General features: G+C 42.5%; 1 protein-coding gene across 1 annotated transcript in view; it reads right to left on the bottom strand.

Annotated features, from left to right (window-relative positions):
• The window catches only part of PNPLA7 (patatin like phospholipase domain containing 7), a 2,530,065-nt gene that overhangs the window by 1,698,904 nt on the left and 811,922 nt on the right, over window positions 1–19,239 (bottom strand). Inside the window, exons 11-12 of the mRNA XM_030206608.1 lie at window positions 15,024–15,152; window positions 14,822–14,902 (exon numbers count right to left, since the gene is read on the bottom strand). Coding sequence (XP_030062468.1) covers window positions 14,822–14,902; window positions 15,024–15,152 — 210 coding nt within the window. The remainder of the gene's footprint in view (window positions 1–14,821; window positions 14,903–15,023; window positions 15,153–19,239) is intronic.

Here is a 19,239-nt window from a genome sequence, read left to right as displayed (position 1 = left end):
CTGTAATTTTGTTTTTAATAATAGCCGCTACCATTTTCCCCGGCACTGACGTCAGACTCACCGGTCTATAATTTCCCGGATCTCCCCTGGAGCCTTTTTAAAAAATCGGCGTTACATTGGCCACCCTCCAATCTTCCGGTACCACGCTCGATTTTAAGGATAAGTTGCATATCACTAGCAGTAGCTCCGCAAGCTCATTTTTCAGTTCTATCAGTACTCTAGGATGAATACCATCCGGTCCAGGAGATTTGCTACTCTTCAGTTTGCTGAACTGCCCCATTACGTCCTCCAGGTTTACCGTGAAGTAAGTTTCTCCCACTCATCTGCTTGAAATACCATTTCCGACACCGGTATCCCACCAAAATCTTCCTCGGTGAAGACCGAAGCAAAGAATTCATTCAGTCTCTCCGCTACGTCTTTGTCTTCCTTGATCGCCCCTTTTACCCCTCGGTTATCCAGCGGCCCAACCGATTCTTTTGCCGGCTTCCTGCTTTTAATATACCGAAAAAAATTTTTACTATGTTTTTTTGCCTCTAATGCTATCTTTTTTTCGTAATCCCTCTTGGCCTTCTTTATCTGCGCCTTGCATTTGCTTTGACATTCCTTATGCTGCTTCTTGTTATTTTCAGACGGTTCTTTCTTCCATTTTCTGAAGGCGTTTCTTTTAGCCCTAATAGCTTCCTTCACCTCACTTTTCAACCAGGCCGGCTGTCTTTTGGACTCCTGTCTTTCTTTTCTAATTCGCGGAATATGTATGGCCTGGGCCTCCAGGATGGTATTTTTGAACAGCGTCCACGCCTGTTGTACAGTTTTTACTCTCTCAGTTGCCCCCCTAAGTTTTTTTTTTTTAACCGTTCTTCTCATTTTATCATAGTCTCCTTTTTTAAAGTTAAACGCTAACATATTTGACATTCTGTGTACAGTTACTTCAAGGTCGATATCAAAATAGATCATATTATGATCACTGTTATCAAGCGGCCCCAGTACCATAACGTTCCTCACCAGATCATGCACTCCACTAAGGACCAAGTCTAGAATTTTTCCTTCTCTCGTCGGCTCCTGCACCAGCTGCTCCATAAAGCTGTCCTTGATTTCATCAAGGAATTGTATCTCTCTAGCGTGTCCCGATGTTACATTTACCCAGTCTATATTTGGATAATTGAAGTCACCCATTATTATCACATTGCCCATTTTGTTCGCGTCTCTGATTTCTTTTATCATTTCTGCGTCTACCTGCTCATCCTGGCGAGGTGGACGGTAGTACACTCCTATCACCGTTTTTTTCCCCTTTTATACATGGAATTTCAACCCACAATGATTCAAAGGTGTGATTTGTGTCCTGCTGAATTTGTACTCTATCTGAGTCAAGGCTCTCGTTAATATACAATGCTACCCCTCCACCAGTCCAGCCCACCCTATCACTACGATATACTTTGTACCCCGGTATGACAGTGTCCCACTGGTTATCCTCCTTCCACCAGGTCTCAGTAATGCATATTATATCCAATTTTTCATTTAGTGCAATATATTCCAACTCTCCCATCTTATTTCTTAGACTCCTAGCATTTGCATATAGACATTTCAGAGTATGTTTGTTGTTCCTATTTGCATGATGCTTAGTACCTGACACTATTGATTTGCCATCTTTTGTCTGATATTTAGTTGTATTTAAGTGTTTTGCAATGTCACTATCCAGAAACCCTATCTTCCCTGTTTGTGAGGTATCTTTGCAAGAAACCTTTTCCCGAACCATGTGCTTTTGAGCGACTGTCGGCTTTCCCCCCATTTCTAATTTAAAAGCTGCTCTATCTCCTTTTTAAATGCCGACGCCAGCAGCCTGGTCCCACCCTGGTTAAGATGGAGCCCATACTTTGGGAATAGGCCCCCCCCCTTCCCCACAATGTTGCCCAGTTCCTAACAAATCTAAAACCCTCCTCCCTGCACCATCGTCTCATCCACGCATTGAGACTCCGGAGCTCTGCCTGTCTCTTGGGCCCTGCGCGTGGAACAGGTAGCATTTCAGAAAATGCTACCCTAGAGGATCTGGATTTGATCTTTCTACCTAAGAGCCTAAATTTGGCTTCCAGAACCTCTCTCCCACATTTTCCTATGTCATTGGTACCCACATGTACCAAGACAGCCGACTCCTCCCCAGCACTATCTAGAATCCTATCTAGGTACCGCGTGAGGTCCGCCATCTTCGCACCAGGCAGGCAAGTCACCAGGTGATCCTCACGTCCACCAGCCACCCAGCTATCTATATGCCTAATGATCGAATCACCAACTACAACAGCTGTCCTAACATTTCCCTCCCGGGCAGCACTTGGAGACATATCCTCGGTGCGAGAGGATAGTACATCCCCTGGTGGGCAGGTCCTGGCTACAGGAGTACTTCCTACTTCACCAGGGTGATGCTCTCCTTCTAGGAGACCTCCCTCCTCCAAGGTAGCACAAGGGCTACTAGACTGGAGGTGGGACTTCTCTACAACATCCCTGTAGGTCTCATCTATGTACCTCTCTGTCTCCCTCAGCTCCACCAAGTCTGCTACTCTAGCCTCAAGAGAACAGACACGTTCTCTAAGAGCTAGGAGCTCTTTGCATCGGGCGCAAACATATGACATCTCACCAACTGGGAGATAATCATACATGTGACACTCAATGCAAAAGATCTCTTCTGGAACCTTTTTTAAAAATCGGTGTTACATTGGCCACCCTCCAATCTTCCGGTATCAAGCTCAATTTTAAAACTAAATTACATATTACTAACAATAATTTCCAAAGTTCATTTTTCAATGCTACCAGTACTCTGGGATGAATATCTTCCGGTCCAGGAGATTTGATACTCTTCAGTTTGTCAAATTGCCCCATTACATCCTCGAGGTTTATAGAGATTTCATTCAGTTTATTCAACTCGTCAGTTTTGAATACCATTTCTGGCATCTCTCCCAAATCTTCCTCGGTGAAGACCAAAGCAAAGAATTAATTTAATCTCTCCGCTATGGCTTTGTTTTCCCTGATTGCCCCTTTTACCCCTCGGACATCTAGCGGTCCAACCGATTCTTTTGCCTGCTTCCTGATTTAATATACCTTAAAAAATGTTTACTATGTGTTTTTGCCTCCAATGCAATCTTTTTTTCAAAGTCCCTCTTTGCCTTCCTTATCAGTGCTTTGCATTTGACTTGTCATTCTGTATGCTGTTTTTTTTATTATTTTCACCATTATTCTCATTTTATCATAGTGTCCTTTTTGAAAGTTAAACACCAACATATTGGATTTCCTGCGTATACTTACTCCAAACCTAATATCAAATCTGATCATATTATGATCACTGTTATTAAGCGGGCCCAGAACCATTACCTCCCGCACCAGTTCATGCACTCCACTAAGGACTAGGTCTAGAATTTTTCCTTGTCGACTCCTGTACCATCTGCTCCATAAAGCAGTCCTTGATTTCGGCAAGGAATTTTACCTCCCTAGCATGCCCTGATCTTACATTTACCCAGTCAATATCGGGGTAATTGAAATCACCCATTATTATTGTGTTCCCTAGTTTGTTAGTGTCCCTAATTTCCTTTAACATTTCTACATCCATCTGTTCATCCTTGCCAGGCGGACGGTAGTACACTCCTATCACTATCCTTTTCCCCTTTACACATAGAATTTCAATCCATAGGGATTCCAAGATGTGTTTTGTTTCCTGCAGAATTTTCAATCTATTTGATTCAAGGCCCTCCTTAACATACAATGCTACCCCTCCACCAATTTGATCCACCCTATCCCTACGATATAATTTGTACCCCAATATGACAGTTTCCCACTGGTTATCCTCCTTCCATCAGGTCTCAGAGATGCCTATTATATCTAATTTTTCATTTACTGCAATATATTCTCCCATCTTATTTCTTAGGCTTCTGGCATTCGTATATAGATATGTTTGTTGTTCCTATTTACATCATGCTCAGTACTTGATAGTATTAATTTGCAATCTTTTGTCTGATTTTTATTTAAGGACACCTGATCTTTTGCAACCTCACTATCGGTATACCCTATGTTCCCTGTTTTTTTATATCGTTGAAAAATACCTTATTCCGAACCATGCGCTTTTGAGAAACTGTCGGCCTTTTCCCCGGTTTCTAGTTTAAAAGCTGCTCTATCTCCTTTTTAAATGCCGATACCAGCAGCTTGGTCCCACCCTGGTTAAGGTGGAGCCCATCCTTTCGGAATAGGCTCCCCCTTCCCCAGAATGCTGCCCAGTTCCTAACAAATCTAAAACCCTCCTCCCTGCACCATTGTCTCATCCACGCATTGAGACTCTGGAGCTCTCCCTGACTCTTGGACCCTGCGCTTGGAACAGACAGCTCTTCAGAAAATGCTACCCTAGAGGTTCTGCATTTGAGCTTTCTACCTAGGAGCTTAAATTTGGCTTCCAGAACCTCTCTCTCACATTTTCCTATGTCATTGGTACCCACATATACCAAGACAGCCAGCTCCTCCCTAGCACTATCTAAAATACTATATAGGTGATGTGTGAGGTCCGCCAACTTTATATCAGACAGGCAAGTCACCAGGTGATCCTCACGTCCATATGCCTAATGATCGAATCACCCATCTACAACAGCTGTCCTAACCTTTCCCTCCTTGGCAGATCTTGGAGACATATCCTCAGTGCATGAGGATAGTACATCCCCTGGTGGTCAGGTCCTGGCTACAGTAGTACTTCCTATTTCACCAGGGTGATGCTGTCCTTCTAGGAGACCTCCCTCCTCCAAGGTAGCACAGGGGCTACCAGACTGGAGGTGGGACTTCTCTACAACATCCCTCTGCCTCTCTCAGCTCCACCAAGTCTGCTACTCTAGCCTAAAGAGAACAAACCCATTCTCTGAGAGCTAGGAGCTCTTTGCATCGGGCAAACATATATAACCGCTCACCAACTGGGAGATAATCATACATGTGACACTCAATGCAAAAGACTTGATATCAACCCTCTCGCTAATGGACTGCTGATTTCAGTATTTTTGAGTTTTTCAATAATTTACAACTTGCTAAAGTATTAAGGATATTAGCCTAATATAAAAATGTCTTTAGTTTATATGGTATATTGTGTGATTTATTTAGTGTTTCCTTCTTAGATGGTAATGAAATATATTTAAAACTCTGTAAGAGCACTCATAGCTTGTTATCCTAATTACAATAACTGACTATAAATGAAGAGTTGTGCTAGGGGTGGGCGGGATGAAGACTAAACTAGGTTCTGCAGTGCCTGCTAGAGGCTATCTGTTAATGTTGTGGTACAAAGTTTAAGTTTTAAAACTAGGGGGGAAAGAGTTGATAAGGTTTGCTTTTTTATATTTTTATTCTGCCTATCACTAACCTACAACTCCACTTTTAAACCCCAATCTTTAAGTTCCCAAAGCACAAAGCAAAATAGTGTTCACTTACCAGACAGATGTCCTCTTCTCTCAGAGCTTCTCAGGCTGGGAGTGATATGATCACATCACACCATTTTTTTGCAAAATCTTCACTGACTACTACCAGTATAATACAGGGCTAAACTTAAAACTCTCTGTCTGATCTTCAAGGCCCTTAAAGGCAATGGACCAAAGTACTTGAAGAACAGACCTCCCCCCTCTATGCACCTTCAAGATTGCTAAGGTCCTCCCAAGAAATATCCCTAACCACACCCTCTCCAAAGAAAATCACACATTGTGATACTTGGTAATGAGCCTTCTCTGGAATAGCCCCCACAATCTGGAACACACTCCCTGAAAGGTTTTGCTTAACATGAGATTATTTCTATTTCAGGAAGCAGCTGAAAGCTTAACTCTTCTCCCAAACCTTTTAATGGAAAAAGCAACTAACTAGCTAGTTACACACACTAACTGTATATACTGTGGTAGGTCTTGCTTCTACCCTAGCTGAGATCATTTTTCAAGAACCTTGCCTGACTTCATATGCTATTTTCCTGATGTTAGTCATCCTTATTTTCTATCTAACGCCTGTTATTCAAACTTATTTATCTCCATGTTCCACCTCAGATTACACCCTATATTGTCTATTGTTTTAATGTGTATTTGTGTTGACATTGTTAGTAGCATACTATGGAACTCATTTTCAAAAGAGAAAAACGTCCAAAAAGTGGCACAAATCTGCATTTGGACGTTATTCTCACAAAAACGTCCAAATAGGTATTTTCAAAACCAATTTGTAGACGTTTTTCTATGAAGTCCGTCAGAAGTGCGTTCAAATCACAAGGGGGTGTGTCAGGAACATGTTAAGGGCGAGATCTGGGTGTTCCTAACACTTGGAACATAATGGAACAAAACAAAACCATCCAGGACTAAAACTAAGATGTTTTGAGCTAGACCTGTTTTTGTAACAAATAAGGCACAAAAAGGTGCCCTAAATGACCAAATGAATACTGGAGGGAATCAGGGATGACCTCTCCTTACTCTCCCAGTAGTCAATAACCTCCTCCCACCCCATCAAAATGCAATTTAAAACATTACTTGCCAGCCTCAGATGTTATACTCAGGTCCATTAGAACAGCATGCAGATCCTTGGAGTAGTCTAGTTGTCGGTGCAGTGCACTACAGACAGGTGGACCCAGGCCCATACCTCCCTCTACCTGTTACACTTGTGAAGAAAACTGTGCGCCCTCCAAAACTCACCAGAAACCCACTGTACCCACATATAGGTGCTCCCTTCACCTGTAAGGGCTATGGTAGTGATGTACATTTGGGGTTAGTGGGTTTTGGGGGCTCACCAGACAAGATAAGAGAGCAATGGTGAGATGTGTACTTGGCAGAATTTTAAAAAGTCCACTGCAGTGGCCCCTAGAGTGCACTACTGCTTTTCTGGGATGTCTGGGGGACAAGTCTACTAAAAATGCTGGCTCCTCCTCCATCTCAATGGCTTGACTTTGTGCGTTTCGCATTTGGACTTCTTCTTTTTTTTTTTTTAAATGGGCCAAAAAACGAAACATCCAAATCATAAAACCTTGTTCAAAACAGTATTTTTGAAAAAAAAAAAAAAAGATAGACGTTTTTTCTTTTTTGAAAATGACCTTCTTTCCCATTCAGGTTAGATGTCATATCGAAAATGCCCTCTATGACACATTGAATGTACTATTGCTTGAATATTGCTGTAATTGTCTACTGCCTATTGTCCAGATTATTCTTGCTGTATACTGTCTTGAGTGAATTTCTTCAAACAGAAATAAATCCTAATAAACAAATACAAATTTACTGCAGTAAATCCCACAATGAATTTATCTGAAGTAAATAATTTTACCACAGGTTAAGAAAAAGGCCTCTAGGTTTGTATCTGAGTTAATGGAAAGTATAATTCCAAGGTCACAAAAAATATCAGTGGGAGAAACAAGATTTGAACCCTGGGCTCCTGGTTCTTAGCCTGCTGCTGTAACTTACTGGGCTACACCAACTACTAAAAAGCATGCACACTAATATGCAGTGCTTTTTTTTCTAACAGAAAAGGTGCCAGTACTAACATGCAGGACTGTCCTTATGGCATATGGTGACCACTGAGGGACTCAGTCCCACAACAGCCACATCCCCTGCAAGTAGTCAGAGTTTATGAAAAGGCAGCATTACAAATATTATACCGGATTGCTACAAATCCTTACACAGAAACTAAATGCTAACAAAATACTCCACTTTGGTCACATATGCAAAATATGCATAGAGCCTTACCAGATACAGAACGACTGCCCACATATTTATTTTATTTGTTACATTTGTACCCCACATTTTCCCACTTCTTTATAGGTTCAATGTGGCATAGATAGTGCCGGAGAGCAGTTGCAGACTCCAGTGTATACAAATACAAGGTGAAGTTGTGGTAGGGTAAGGTTCATGTGGTAGGACCACATAGAGGAATCGTTCCATGAGAGACTTCGGTGATGGCCATTACAAACTTTTGCGTTGTTGGGTCGCAGAGATCAGACATTTACGTTGGATCTGTAGGGTATGCCTTTTTAAACAGGTGGGTCTTGAGTGTCTTTCTGAAGTGTAGATGGCCGTATATTTATAAGTAGATGGCAGTATATTTGTAAGTACTGTATAAAAATGCTACAGCTATGAGCCTTGGTCCCCTGCCTTGACTTTGGTTCAGGCTCTAAAATGAGGGAAAAGCTTACAGGCCTGAGTGACTCTTGCTTGAACTCCCAGTGTTGGAGCTCTAAAGAGAACAACAGGAAACACAAAGGTGGGGGTCCAAAGAACAGAGTGACATTGTGGTCAGCCATGGTGTGAGAAAGAAAAGGTGTAGCTGGATGCAGGGTCTTGCTTAAGATTTGTGGTCAAGCGAGCTAAAGACAAAACCATGTTAGCAAGATAAAAGCTACTCATTAGCATGAGCCAATCAGTGACAACCATGACATTAGCATAGATCCAATCAGGTATATCTACTGTCATATTATCCATATCCTGAGGGCACCTATAAAAATCATAGTATTTCCTGGTTTAAGCTAGAGAGAAGGGTTGCCACTCTCTCTCTCTAAGGGAAACCAATGTGACCAGCAGAATTGACAAATTACCTAATTGCTTTCCCTTGTAAAACCTTTAATTGGTAAAAGAAATTATAAAATATTAGGAACTAATTAACACCTGTTTGCAGCTGGATTATTATATTCCTATAACTAATTGATTGTACGTGCCTGTTGTCAATCACTGATTTGACTTGTATCTTGGCAAATAAACTCCTCATCCCAAATGATGATCTGTGGGCTTCACTTAATGATGAAAGGCTGTAAGTATAAATGCTTTTGCTGTATCAGGCTATCCTTCGCTGCATTGTATAACTTGTATAACTTGTAATCTAAATCCAGTTTGTCGTAAGGCTGGTATCCTTTCCATAGACCTAACGTCTCTCTTAGTGGCAATTCCTTTTAGAACTTCACAACTTCTTGATTACCCCAGTACTAGTGCTATTTAGAGATGGAGTCAGATTTGAGGTCTCTGAACCCCTATATTAAAACAGTACATAAGTAATGCCACACTGGGAAAAGACCAAGGGTTCATCGAGCTCAGCATCCTGTCCACGACAGTGGCCAATCCAGGCCAAGGGCACCTGGCAAGCTTCCCAAACGTACAAACATTCTATACATGTTATTCCTGGAATTGTGGATTTTTCCCAAGTCCATTTAGTAGTGGTTTATGGACTTGTTCTTTAGGAAACCGTCTAACCCCTTTTTAAACTCTGCTAAGCTAACCGCCTTCACCACGTTCTCCGGCAACGAATTCCAGAGTTTAATTATGCATTGGGTGAAGAAACATTTTCTCCGATTTGTTTTCAATTTACTACACTGTAGTTTCATCGCATGCCCCCTAGTCCTAGTATTTTTGGAAAGCGTGAACAGACGCTTCACATCCACCTGTTCCACTCCACTCATTATTTTATATACCTCTATCATGTCTCCCCTCAGCTGTCTCTTCTCCAAGCTGAAAAGCCCTAGCCTCCTTAGTCTTTCTTCATAGGGACGTCGTCCCATCCCCGCTATCATTTTAGTAGCCCTTCGCTGCACCTTTTCCAGTTCTACTATATCTTTCTTGAGATGCGGCGAGCAGAATTGAACACAATACTCAAGGTGCGGTCACACCATGGAGCGATACAACGGCATTATAACATCCTCACACCTGTTTTCCATACCTTTCCTAATAATACCTAACATTCTATTCGCTTTCCTAGCTGCAGCAGCACACTGAGCAGAAGGTTTCAGTGTATTATCGACGACGACGACACCCAGATCCCTTTCTTGGTCCTTAACTCCTCACATGGAACCTTGCATGACGTAGCTATAATTCGGGTTCTTTTTTATTTGTTACATTTTAATCCCACATTTTCCCACCTATTTGCAGGCTCAATGTGGCTTACATAGTACCGTTATGGCGTTCACCATCTCTGGTAAAGAAACAAATACAAAGTGATGTTCTGGTCGAATAGGGTTCATGTGGTATAGACACATAGGGGAATCACATACCGTATTTTTCGGACTATAAGACGCACCGGACCATAAGACGCACCTAGGTTTTAGAGGAGGGAAATAGGAAAAAAAAAATTTTCCTCTTTCCCTCCTCTAAAACCTAGGTGCTCCGGTGCGTCTTGTCCGGGTTTTGGACCTCCGTCCCGTACTTACAGGATTCCGTGTTCCCTGGTGGTCTAGTGACGTCGGGGCAGGAAAGAGCCCCCTCTTTCCTGCCCATCGTGCTGCTCTCCGTGCTTCTCAATGCTTTCCGACGGTCTCGGCGAGATTCAAAATGGCCGCCGAGATTCTCGGCGGCCATTTTGAATCTCGCCGAGACCGTCGGAAAGCATTGAGAAGCACGGAGAGCAGCGCGATGGGCAGGAAAGAGGGGGCTCTTTCCTGCCCCGACGTCACTAGACCACCAGGGAACATGGAATCCTGTAAGTACGGAACGGAGGTCAAAAAACGCTACCTTCGGACTATAAGATGCACCCCCCATTTTCCTCCCAAATTTTGGGGGAAAAAAGTGCGTCTTATAGTCCGAAAAATACGGTATATGGTTTTCAAGTCTTTTGGTAGTGTTTTGGTAGTGTGTTCCATAATTGTGTGCTGATGTAAGAAAAACTGGATGCGTAAGTTGATGTGTATTTGAGTCCTTTGCAGGTTGGGTAGTGTAGATTTAGGTACGTTCGTGTTGATACGGATGAGTTTCTGGCTGGTAGGTCGATTAGGTCTGTCATGTAAACCGGTGCTTCACTGTATATGATTTTATGAACCATAGTACAGATTCTGAAGGCAATGCGTTCTTTGATTGGAAGCCAGTGTAATTTTTCACAAAGGGGTTTTGCACTTTCAAACTGTGTTTTTCCGAAGATGAGTCTTGCAGCCGTGTTTTGTGTGGTCTGAAGTTTCTTTAGGATTTGTTCTTTGCATCCTGCGTAGATTCCATTGTAGTAGTCAGCATGGCTCAGTACCATCGATTGTATCAGGTTGTGGAATGTTTCCCTCGGGAAGTACTGTTTCACGCGTTTGAGTCTCCACATTGAGTAGAACATTTTCTTTGTTGTGGATTTTACTTGGCTTTCTACTGTAATGTTGCGGTCCAGTGTAACGCCGAGGATTTTCAGGCTGTCTGAGACAGGGAGGGTATGGTCTGGGGTGTTGATAGTTGTGGGATTGTCTGTGGTGTATTGGGATGACAGGATAAGAGTGAGTTTTTTCTTTATTGAGTTTTAGTTGAAATGCATTTGCCCAAGAGTCCATGGTATTCAAAGCCAGTCTTGATTTCGTTAGCAATTTCTGTCAGTGTGGATCTGTAAGGGATGTATATAGTATTGTGTTGTATTGTATTGTAACATTTATACCCCGCGTTTTCCCACTTATTAGCAGGCTCAATGCGGCTTACATAACATATAATAGGCTTACAAGAAAACACAAAAAGGATAAAACAGCTAAATACAGTAAATAAAGAGGTGAACAATAAAAGTGGGTAAGTAAGATGGGTAAGAGAGGAAGGTGGTAGAGGAGGAAGTGGGAAGATTGTGTAAATTGTGATAGTGTGTTGTAAATTAAAGAAGAATGAATAATGATGGTTGGGAGAGGGATGAATTCAAGTGACATCATCTGCATAGATGAAAGGGTTAAGACCTTGGTTGGATAAGGCCTTGGCTAGTGGGGTCATCATTAGGTTGAAGAGGATCGGGGATAGCGGTGAGCCTTGTGGTACTCCGAAATCTGTTTTCCACGGTGATGATATGTTTGATTTTGACTTTACCTGATAAGTTCTTGTGGTTAGGAAACCCTTGATCCAGTTAAGTATGCTGCCAGCAATCCCGAATTTGTCAAGTAATCTTATATATTATGGTTTACCATGTCAAATGCACTAGACATGTCGAATTGGAGGAGGAGGATGTTGTTTCCTATTGCTATTTCCTGCTTGAATTTGGCTAGTAGGGGTTAGGTAGTACTGTTTCTGTGCTGTGTAACGGGCGAAAGCCAGACTGTGATTCGTGTAATATTGAGAATTTGTTTATGTAGTCTGTTAGTTGTTTGGCTACCATACTTTCCATCAGTTTGGCTGACAGCGGGATGGATGCTACTGGTCGGTAGTTGGTGATTTCATTTGCTTTTTTTTGTGGTGTCCTTCGGTATTGGGGTGAGTAGAATATTACTCTTTTCCTTCGGGAAGAGACCTTGCTGAAGCATGTAGTTTAGGTGGGATGTGAGATCTACTATGAAGCGGTCAGGGGCTGATTTCAGTATGTAGTTGGGACATGTATCTAGTTTGCAGTGAGTATTGGCGAACCTCCTGAGCGCCCGTGTTACAGTATCGATGGTAAGAGGGGCGAAGTTTAGCCAAATGCGGTCCGGCGGGTGTTCTCCATTTATTGGGTCCAGCTCGTCTAGGAAGTTTTCGATGTCTGTGTTGCCTTGGGGTAACGTGTTGCGTAGGTTTACAATTTTTTAGTTGAAATACTAAGTTTGTCTGCAGATGGGGTGTCTATTTTCGATGCAGTGACCCGGTTGGTATCTAGGAGTTTATTCACTAGTTGATATAGTTTCTTTGTGTCTTTGTAATCTGTTCCTATTTTGGTTTTATAGTATGATCTTTTGATCTGTCTTGTTGCGTATTTGTATTTTCTTTGTGACTGTTTCCATGTGCTGAATGTGTGTTCATCTTTTGTTTTTTTCCATGCTCGTTTATGTTGCCTGGTTTGTGTTTTTAGCTTTTTCAGTTCATCGTTGAACCATGGTATCGTGCTGTGCTTTCGTGACGTTCTTGTTCATAAACGTGATATTTCATCTAGTATGCATTTACATCTTTTATCCCATTCCAGGAGGTAGTCTGTGGATTCAGTCAGTGCTGTCCATCCATTGTTGTTTAACAGTTGGCAGAATGTTTTCGTGTCTACATGGCCTCTGTATGTAGTGTGTTCTTCTGTTTGGTGTATTCCCTTCTTTCACCAGTGTAATGATAGGTTTAGTTCATAATGATCAGACCAGGGTGTTTCTGTCCATTTAATATCTGTTATTATTATGTTCTGGTCTGTTAATAGTTTGTGTGATGTGAGATTGAGTGTGTGCCCTTTGACGTGGGTTGCTTGCAGTTGTGGCCATTTGAAATCATTTAAGTGAAGGAATTCCTTACATTCTCGTGCATTGGTACAGTTTGGGTCTTCTAGGTGAAGGTTGATGTCTCCTAGTACTAGTACATTGGAGTTGGTCGCACATGTGTTTGAAATGAAGTCCATGAAGTTGGTCTGGCCTTCGTTCCAATTACCAGGGGGTCTGTAAAGCAGTACACAATTTAAATAGGGTTTTGTTGTGGATTCTGATTGAAGCGATTTCAAGTTGGGGTGTTATGGACTCGGCGATGGTTTTGGTGATAAAGTGAAATCGATAGATTAGTGCTATGCCTCCTCCTCTTTTTTTCCTTCCTGGTCCAGTGTGTGATTTTGTATCCTGGGGGACACAGGTCTAGGATTATGGGGTCTTTTTGGTCATGGATCCAGGTTTCGCTGATGAAGGGGAAGGGAAATGGGATGATATACCGCCTTTCTGAGGTTTTTGCAACTACATTCAAAGCGGTTTACATATATTCAGGTACTTATTTTGTACCTGGGGCAATGAAGGGTTAAGTGACTTGCCCAGAGTCACAAGGAGCTGCGGTGGGAATCGAACTCAGTTCCCCAGGATCAAAGTCCACTGCACTAACCACCAGGCTACTGCCATGATCCAGTCTGTTAGTATTGCCGTTTTGTTTACTGCGGATCTGGCATTGATGTACTGAACTGGAACCCAAGAAGCTGGATTGTGCTTTTAGTACAACAACAGAGAAACAGCATCAGGAATACATGCAAAACACAAAAGTATAAAAGATGCTACACATTACATACCCAAAGCTGGCAAACTCAGATTACTAAATCAAAAGTAAAAAAATGTTTTTCCATCTTTTACATCTACATTCTCCCAAAGGTCTGCAGGGAATGGAAAAAAAACATAGGTTCTCCCATGGTGGGAACTCTCTAAGAGGTCCTTTTACTAAGTGTGTTAGGCTGTTAATGAATGGGCAAAAAGCGTTAGCAGCTAACACACAAACATGTTTAAAAAAACAACCTAGTATATATACGGTTATCAGAAGGTAAGCATGCATTACGGCCATTTGTTTGGAAGACGTGAAACTAGCTGGGCATGGGTTGAGAATGGGAGTTGGAAAGTGTTTGGCACTGAACGCACTGCATTTACTATGAACTAATATAGAGTTAGTGCAGGACCACTTATTGTCTCCTATACAGGAAGCACTAACTGTTTCTGTGCAACTGCTAATAGGTGCAACATATTAATAGGCATTTTAACGCAGTATTTGTGAGTTACATGCTGGGCATGACCCCCACTAAGTACCGCATTAGTTCTGCGGTTGGTATGCATTAATTTCCTGCATTACATAGTGCACTTTAGTAAAAGAACTGCTAAGTGAGTGTTTGGGGTGTGGAGAACTGCTAAGTGAGTGTTTGGGGTGTGGAGAACCCAGGATTTTTCATTAATACTCTAGGAACATGGGTTAATTTTTGCAAGTAATAGAGCCCTGCCAATGTTTCTCTTCAAGCAGCCTGTGACTTCTACTGTCTTAATGCTACTTGAAGAAAATTGGGAGTACATGTGTTTATGTTGTGTTCATGTTTCTGTTGTAAGCTACTATGAGCTGTTATAGGACTGCCAGAAGTGCAAGCAATTCATTCTTATTTGAATAGATTCCTCAGAATATGGATTAAAACAAAACTGTAAAAGGCAATATAAAATAATATGAAAATAAATTGCCTTTGTTACTGCACCACTTACGGCATTGAAAAGCTCAGTTGTCAGTCCCAGATAGTTATGTAGAGCCAAGAAAGTCACTCGCTGGAGTCTCACCATGATGATCTAGGATCAACACACAAAGGAAAACAAAAGACAGACCTGGTGAGTCTGCATTCACATCACAGGCTATTTGAAACAGAAGGCGATTTAATTTGTAGACAAATGAGATTGAGTAAAATGATACCTGCACCATCCTCACTAGAGTTTCAGGATACTTCTGAAACACATCCTCAAATGCGTTTGCTGGGAGCCGCAGTATGGTGGAGTTTGTTGCTGCTCGAGCTGACACAGTTTTATAAGGTGCAGGATGACCCTCAAAAAAAGAAAAAAAAAATTCAAGTGTCAAACATAAGAAATGTTACTTTTTTCTATGTTGCCTACTCTCCAAAGACCAATCCTTCTTATGAGGTAACCTGCTCCTTCTTGCTTCCCAGGCAGCGATGTTGCCCTTTTCTCATCACCTGAGTATGATACAAGACTATTTAGGGAGCCCTATCATATTAAAACACTGGAAGAGAGGCTAACAGTGCTTTCTAGATACTCTGCCACTCACCCAATTTATGATTTTTTTATTACAATTTATTTACTGCCTTTTGAAGGAATTCACTCAAGGCGGGTGTAACAGTAAGAATAAATCAAACATGAGCAATAGACAATTACAGTAGTAAAAATATTCAAACAATACAAAGTATTGCGAAGAGGTGGGAAAATGTGGGATACAAATGCAGCAAATAAAATAAATAATAATAAATAGTATACTACTTACAATGTCAACACAATATGTAATAGAACATTTTAATTGACAGTGTAGGGTATAAGCAAAGATGGAACATATAGATAGGTAAGAGAGTAAGATGAGTTGGAAAATAAGGAGACTAATTTAAAGAAAGTTGCACGTGATATTAGAGAGATGGTTAACATATAGACAGGTAAAAGAGTAAGAGGTTTTTGATAGAAACATAGAAAGATGTCGGCAGATAAAGGCCAAATGGCTCATCCAGTCTGCCCAGGCCAAATGGCTCATCCAGTTTGCTGATCCACTATCTCCTGCTCCCCATAAGAAATCCCACATGCTTGTCCCACGCCAGTCTCTGTCTTCACCACCTCCTCCAGAAGGTTGTTCCAAGCATCCACAACCCTTTCTGTAAAAAATAGTATTTCCTTAGATTATTCCTGAGCCTACAACCTTTTAATTTCATGCTATGCCTTCTCATTCCGTTGTTTTCCTTCGTTTGAAATAGACTCATTACATTAATACCACTGAGATAATTAAATGTCTTTATCATAGCCCGTCTCTCCCACCTGACTTCCAGAGTATACATATTGAAGTTTATGTCTGTCTCCATATGCTTTATCACAGAGACAACTCCATCCTGTTTATATATTTTGGAAGGCCTCCAGAACTGCACACAGTATTCTAAATGGGGCCTCACCAGAGACTTATATAAGGGCACTATCACCTCCTTTTTCCTGCTGGCCATTCCTCTTCCTAGGCACTCGAGCATCCTTCTGGCTTTGACTGTCGCCTGTTCTATCTGTTTGGCCACTTTAAGATTAACAGATACAATCACCTTTAAATCTCGCTGTTCTTTCATATTCAAAAGTACTTCATCCACTATTTTTACAGTCCAACTGCATGACTAGGACATACATTTTTTAGCACTAAAAATAGATCAGAAAAAAAGTAGATGCTGTTAGAATTTAGCAAAAGAAGTTCCATTTTATAAAAATTAATTGAATTAATTTTGAATTCAGCAAAGCTTTCAGCACCTGGCTTTCAACAGACCATTTGACAAGACTATTTAAATAGCTGAATTAATTTTAATTTAAAATAATTCATCTAATTTCCTCTTTCTTATCTGAGTTTCTTCGTAGATATGAAAAAATGTATTCACTCCTTGATATCAGCATCTTGCATTGTTCTGAAGCACGCACAGTGGAGGAGTGGCCTAGTGGTTAGGGTGGTGGACTTTGGTCCTGGGGAACTGAGGAACTGAGTTCGATTCCCACTTCAGGCAGCTCCTTGTGACTCTGGGCAAGTCACTTAACCCTCCATTGCCCCATGTAAGCTGCATTGAGCCTGCCATGAATGGGAAAGTGCAGGGTACAAATGTAACAAAAAAAAAAAAATACCACACTGGCCCGTCTATTCTTTCTTGTACAGCTGAGATGTGGGAAGCCTGTGTTACTGAAGCTGGGCCCCAATCTCAATGTCTATAAATCTGGAGACATCACAGTAAATTCATCTCTAATGACTTTCCTCACACACTGTGGTCAATACTGAACCTTTCTGCATAGTGTATGATTTAACCGGGAATAGTCTTGATAATATAAATGAATATATTAGTCAATTGTTTTTCTTTTAAAAATTAAAACACATCATTACCAAAAACACCATTCAGTGCCATGCAGAAGTCTTTATATCTTTGTACATTTCTCACATTCTGCTATCTAAAAAATACTACTCAAAATGCACTGAAGTAGGAGTTTCTTTCACTGATCTACATAAGTTTCTGCCAAGAGCGTAGCCAAAGGTGGGCCTGGGCCCACCCACTTTGAGCTCAGGCCCACCCATCAGCAGTGCACTCCATAGGTACCCAGAATATAAAGCTTGGGGATGTGGTTTTTCCTGCCGGCTGCTGCTTCACTGGTATTGCCCCCAGACCGAGCTGGCATTCTGCAAATGTTGTTCCCTTCCTCGCTTACTATCACTTCTGAACCGCGTTCTTTATTCTACAGCAAAGCCACGCCAAACCGAGACTCTTTGCCTGCTATGGTTGCTTCCTTTGGGCGGCCCCCCCCCCCCCTTTTCTCAGATATAGCTTCCTTTTCTGGAGGCGGCGGGGAGCCGATATCTGAGAAGGCGTGGCCAGCCCGGTCCGAAGGAAGCAGCCATAGCATGCAGAGAAGGCGGGGCCGGCCCGGCCCGAAGGAAGTAGCCATAGTATGCAAAGAGTCCTGGTCCGGAGCGGCTTTGCTGTAGAATAAAAAATGCGGCCAGGAAGTGATAGTAAGCGAAGGAGGCAACAAAAGCTGGGGATGGGGGCAATGCCAGTGAAGTAGCAGCCAGCGGGGAAAGCCGCTTCCCCGAGCCTTATATTCTGCAGCATGCTGGTAGTGGGTGGCTTGGGGGAGGGTGTGGGGGAGTAAGATGAGGCAATGCTAGACGGGGTGGAGAAATAATTGTTGGACATGCGGGGGGTGGGAGAGTGAGATGCTGCACGGGGAGAAGAAGGAGCGGGAGGGAAAGCGAAAGATACATACTTGTAGCAGGTATTCTCCGAGGACAGCAGGCTGATTGTTCACACTGATGGGTTCATGTCCAATGGCAGCCCCAGGTCCTGAAATCTTCCTAGCAACAAAGCTTGCTAGAGCCCTCGTGCACACGAGTGCACACACTGCACATACGCAATCGTCTTCCCGTCCATCGCGCAAACATGTCCCTCAGTCAACTTACAAAGCAAGACAAGGGAAGAGACAACTCCAAAGAGGAGGCGGGCGGGTTTGTGAGAACAATCAGCCTGCTGTCCTCGGGGGAATACCTGCTACAGGTATGTATCTTTTGCTTTCTCCAAGGACAAGCAGGCTGCTTGTTCTCACTGATGGAGTATCCCTAGCCCCAGGTTCACTCAAAACAACGAACAGGGTCAATTGGGCCTCGCAACGGCGAAGACATAACATAGATTGACCTGAAAACATAAAGAACTAACTGAGAGTGCAGCCTGGAACAGAACAAAAATGGGGCTAGGGGGGTGGAGTTGGATTCTAGACCCCAAACAGATTCTGCAGCACCGACTGCCCAAACCGACTGTTGCGTCGGGTATCCTGCTGAAGGCAGTAATGAGATGCGAATTGTGTGGACAGATGACCATGTGCAGCCTTGCAAATCTCTTCTATAGTGGCTGACTTCAAGTGGGCCACTGACGCTGCCACGGCTCTAACACTATGAGCCGTGACATGACCCTCAAGAGTCAGCCCAACTTGGGTGTAAGTGAAGGAAATGCAATCAGCTAACCAATTTGAAAAGGTGCGTTTCCCGACAGCAACTCTCCTTCTGTTGGGGTCGAAAGAAACAAACAACTGGGCAGACTGTCTGAAGGGGCTTCTCTGCTCCACATAGAAGGCCAATGCTCTCTTGCAGTCCAATGTATGCAACTGGCATTCAGCAGGGCGGGTATGAGGACGGGGAAACAATGTTGGCAAGACAATTGACTGGTTCAGATGGAACTCCGACACCACCTTCGGCAAAAACTTAGGGTGAGTGCGGAGGACTACTCTGTTATGATGAAATTTAGTATTATGGAGCATGGGCTACCAAGGCTTGGAGCTCACTGACTCTACGAGCTGAAGTAACAGCCACCAAGAAAATGACCTTCCAGGTCAAGTACTTCAGATGGCAG

The sequence above is a fragment of the Microcaecilia unicolor genome, chromosome 6 (assembly GCF_901765095.1).
Source record: "Microcaecilia unicolor chromosome 6, aMicUni1.1, whole genome shotgun sequence".
Lineage (NCBI taxonomy): Eukaryota > Metazoa > Chordata > Amphibia > Gymnophiona > Siphonopidae > Microcaecilia > Microcaecilia unicolor.
Note: the sequence above shows the minus strand (reverse complement) of the source record. Positions and strands in the feature narration are given on the sequence as shown.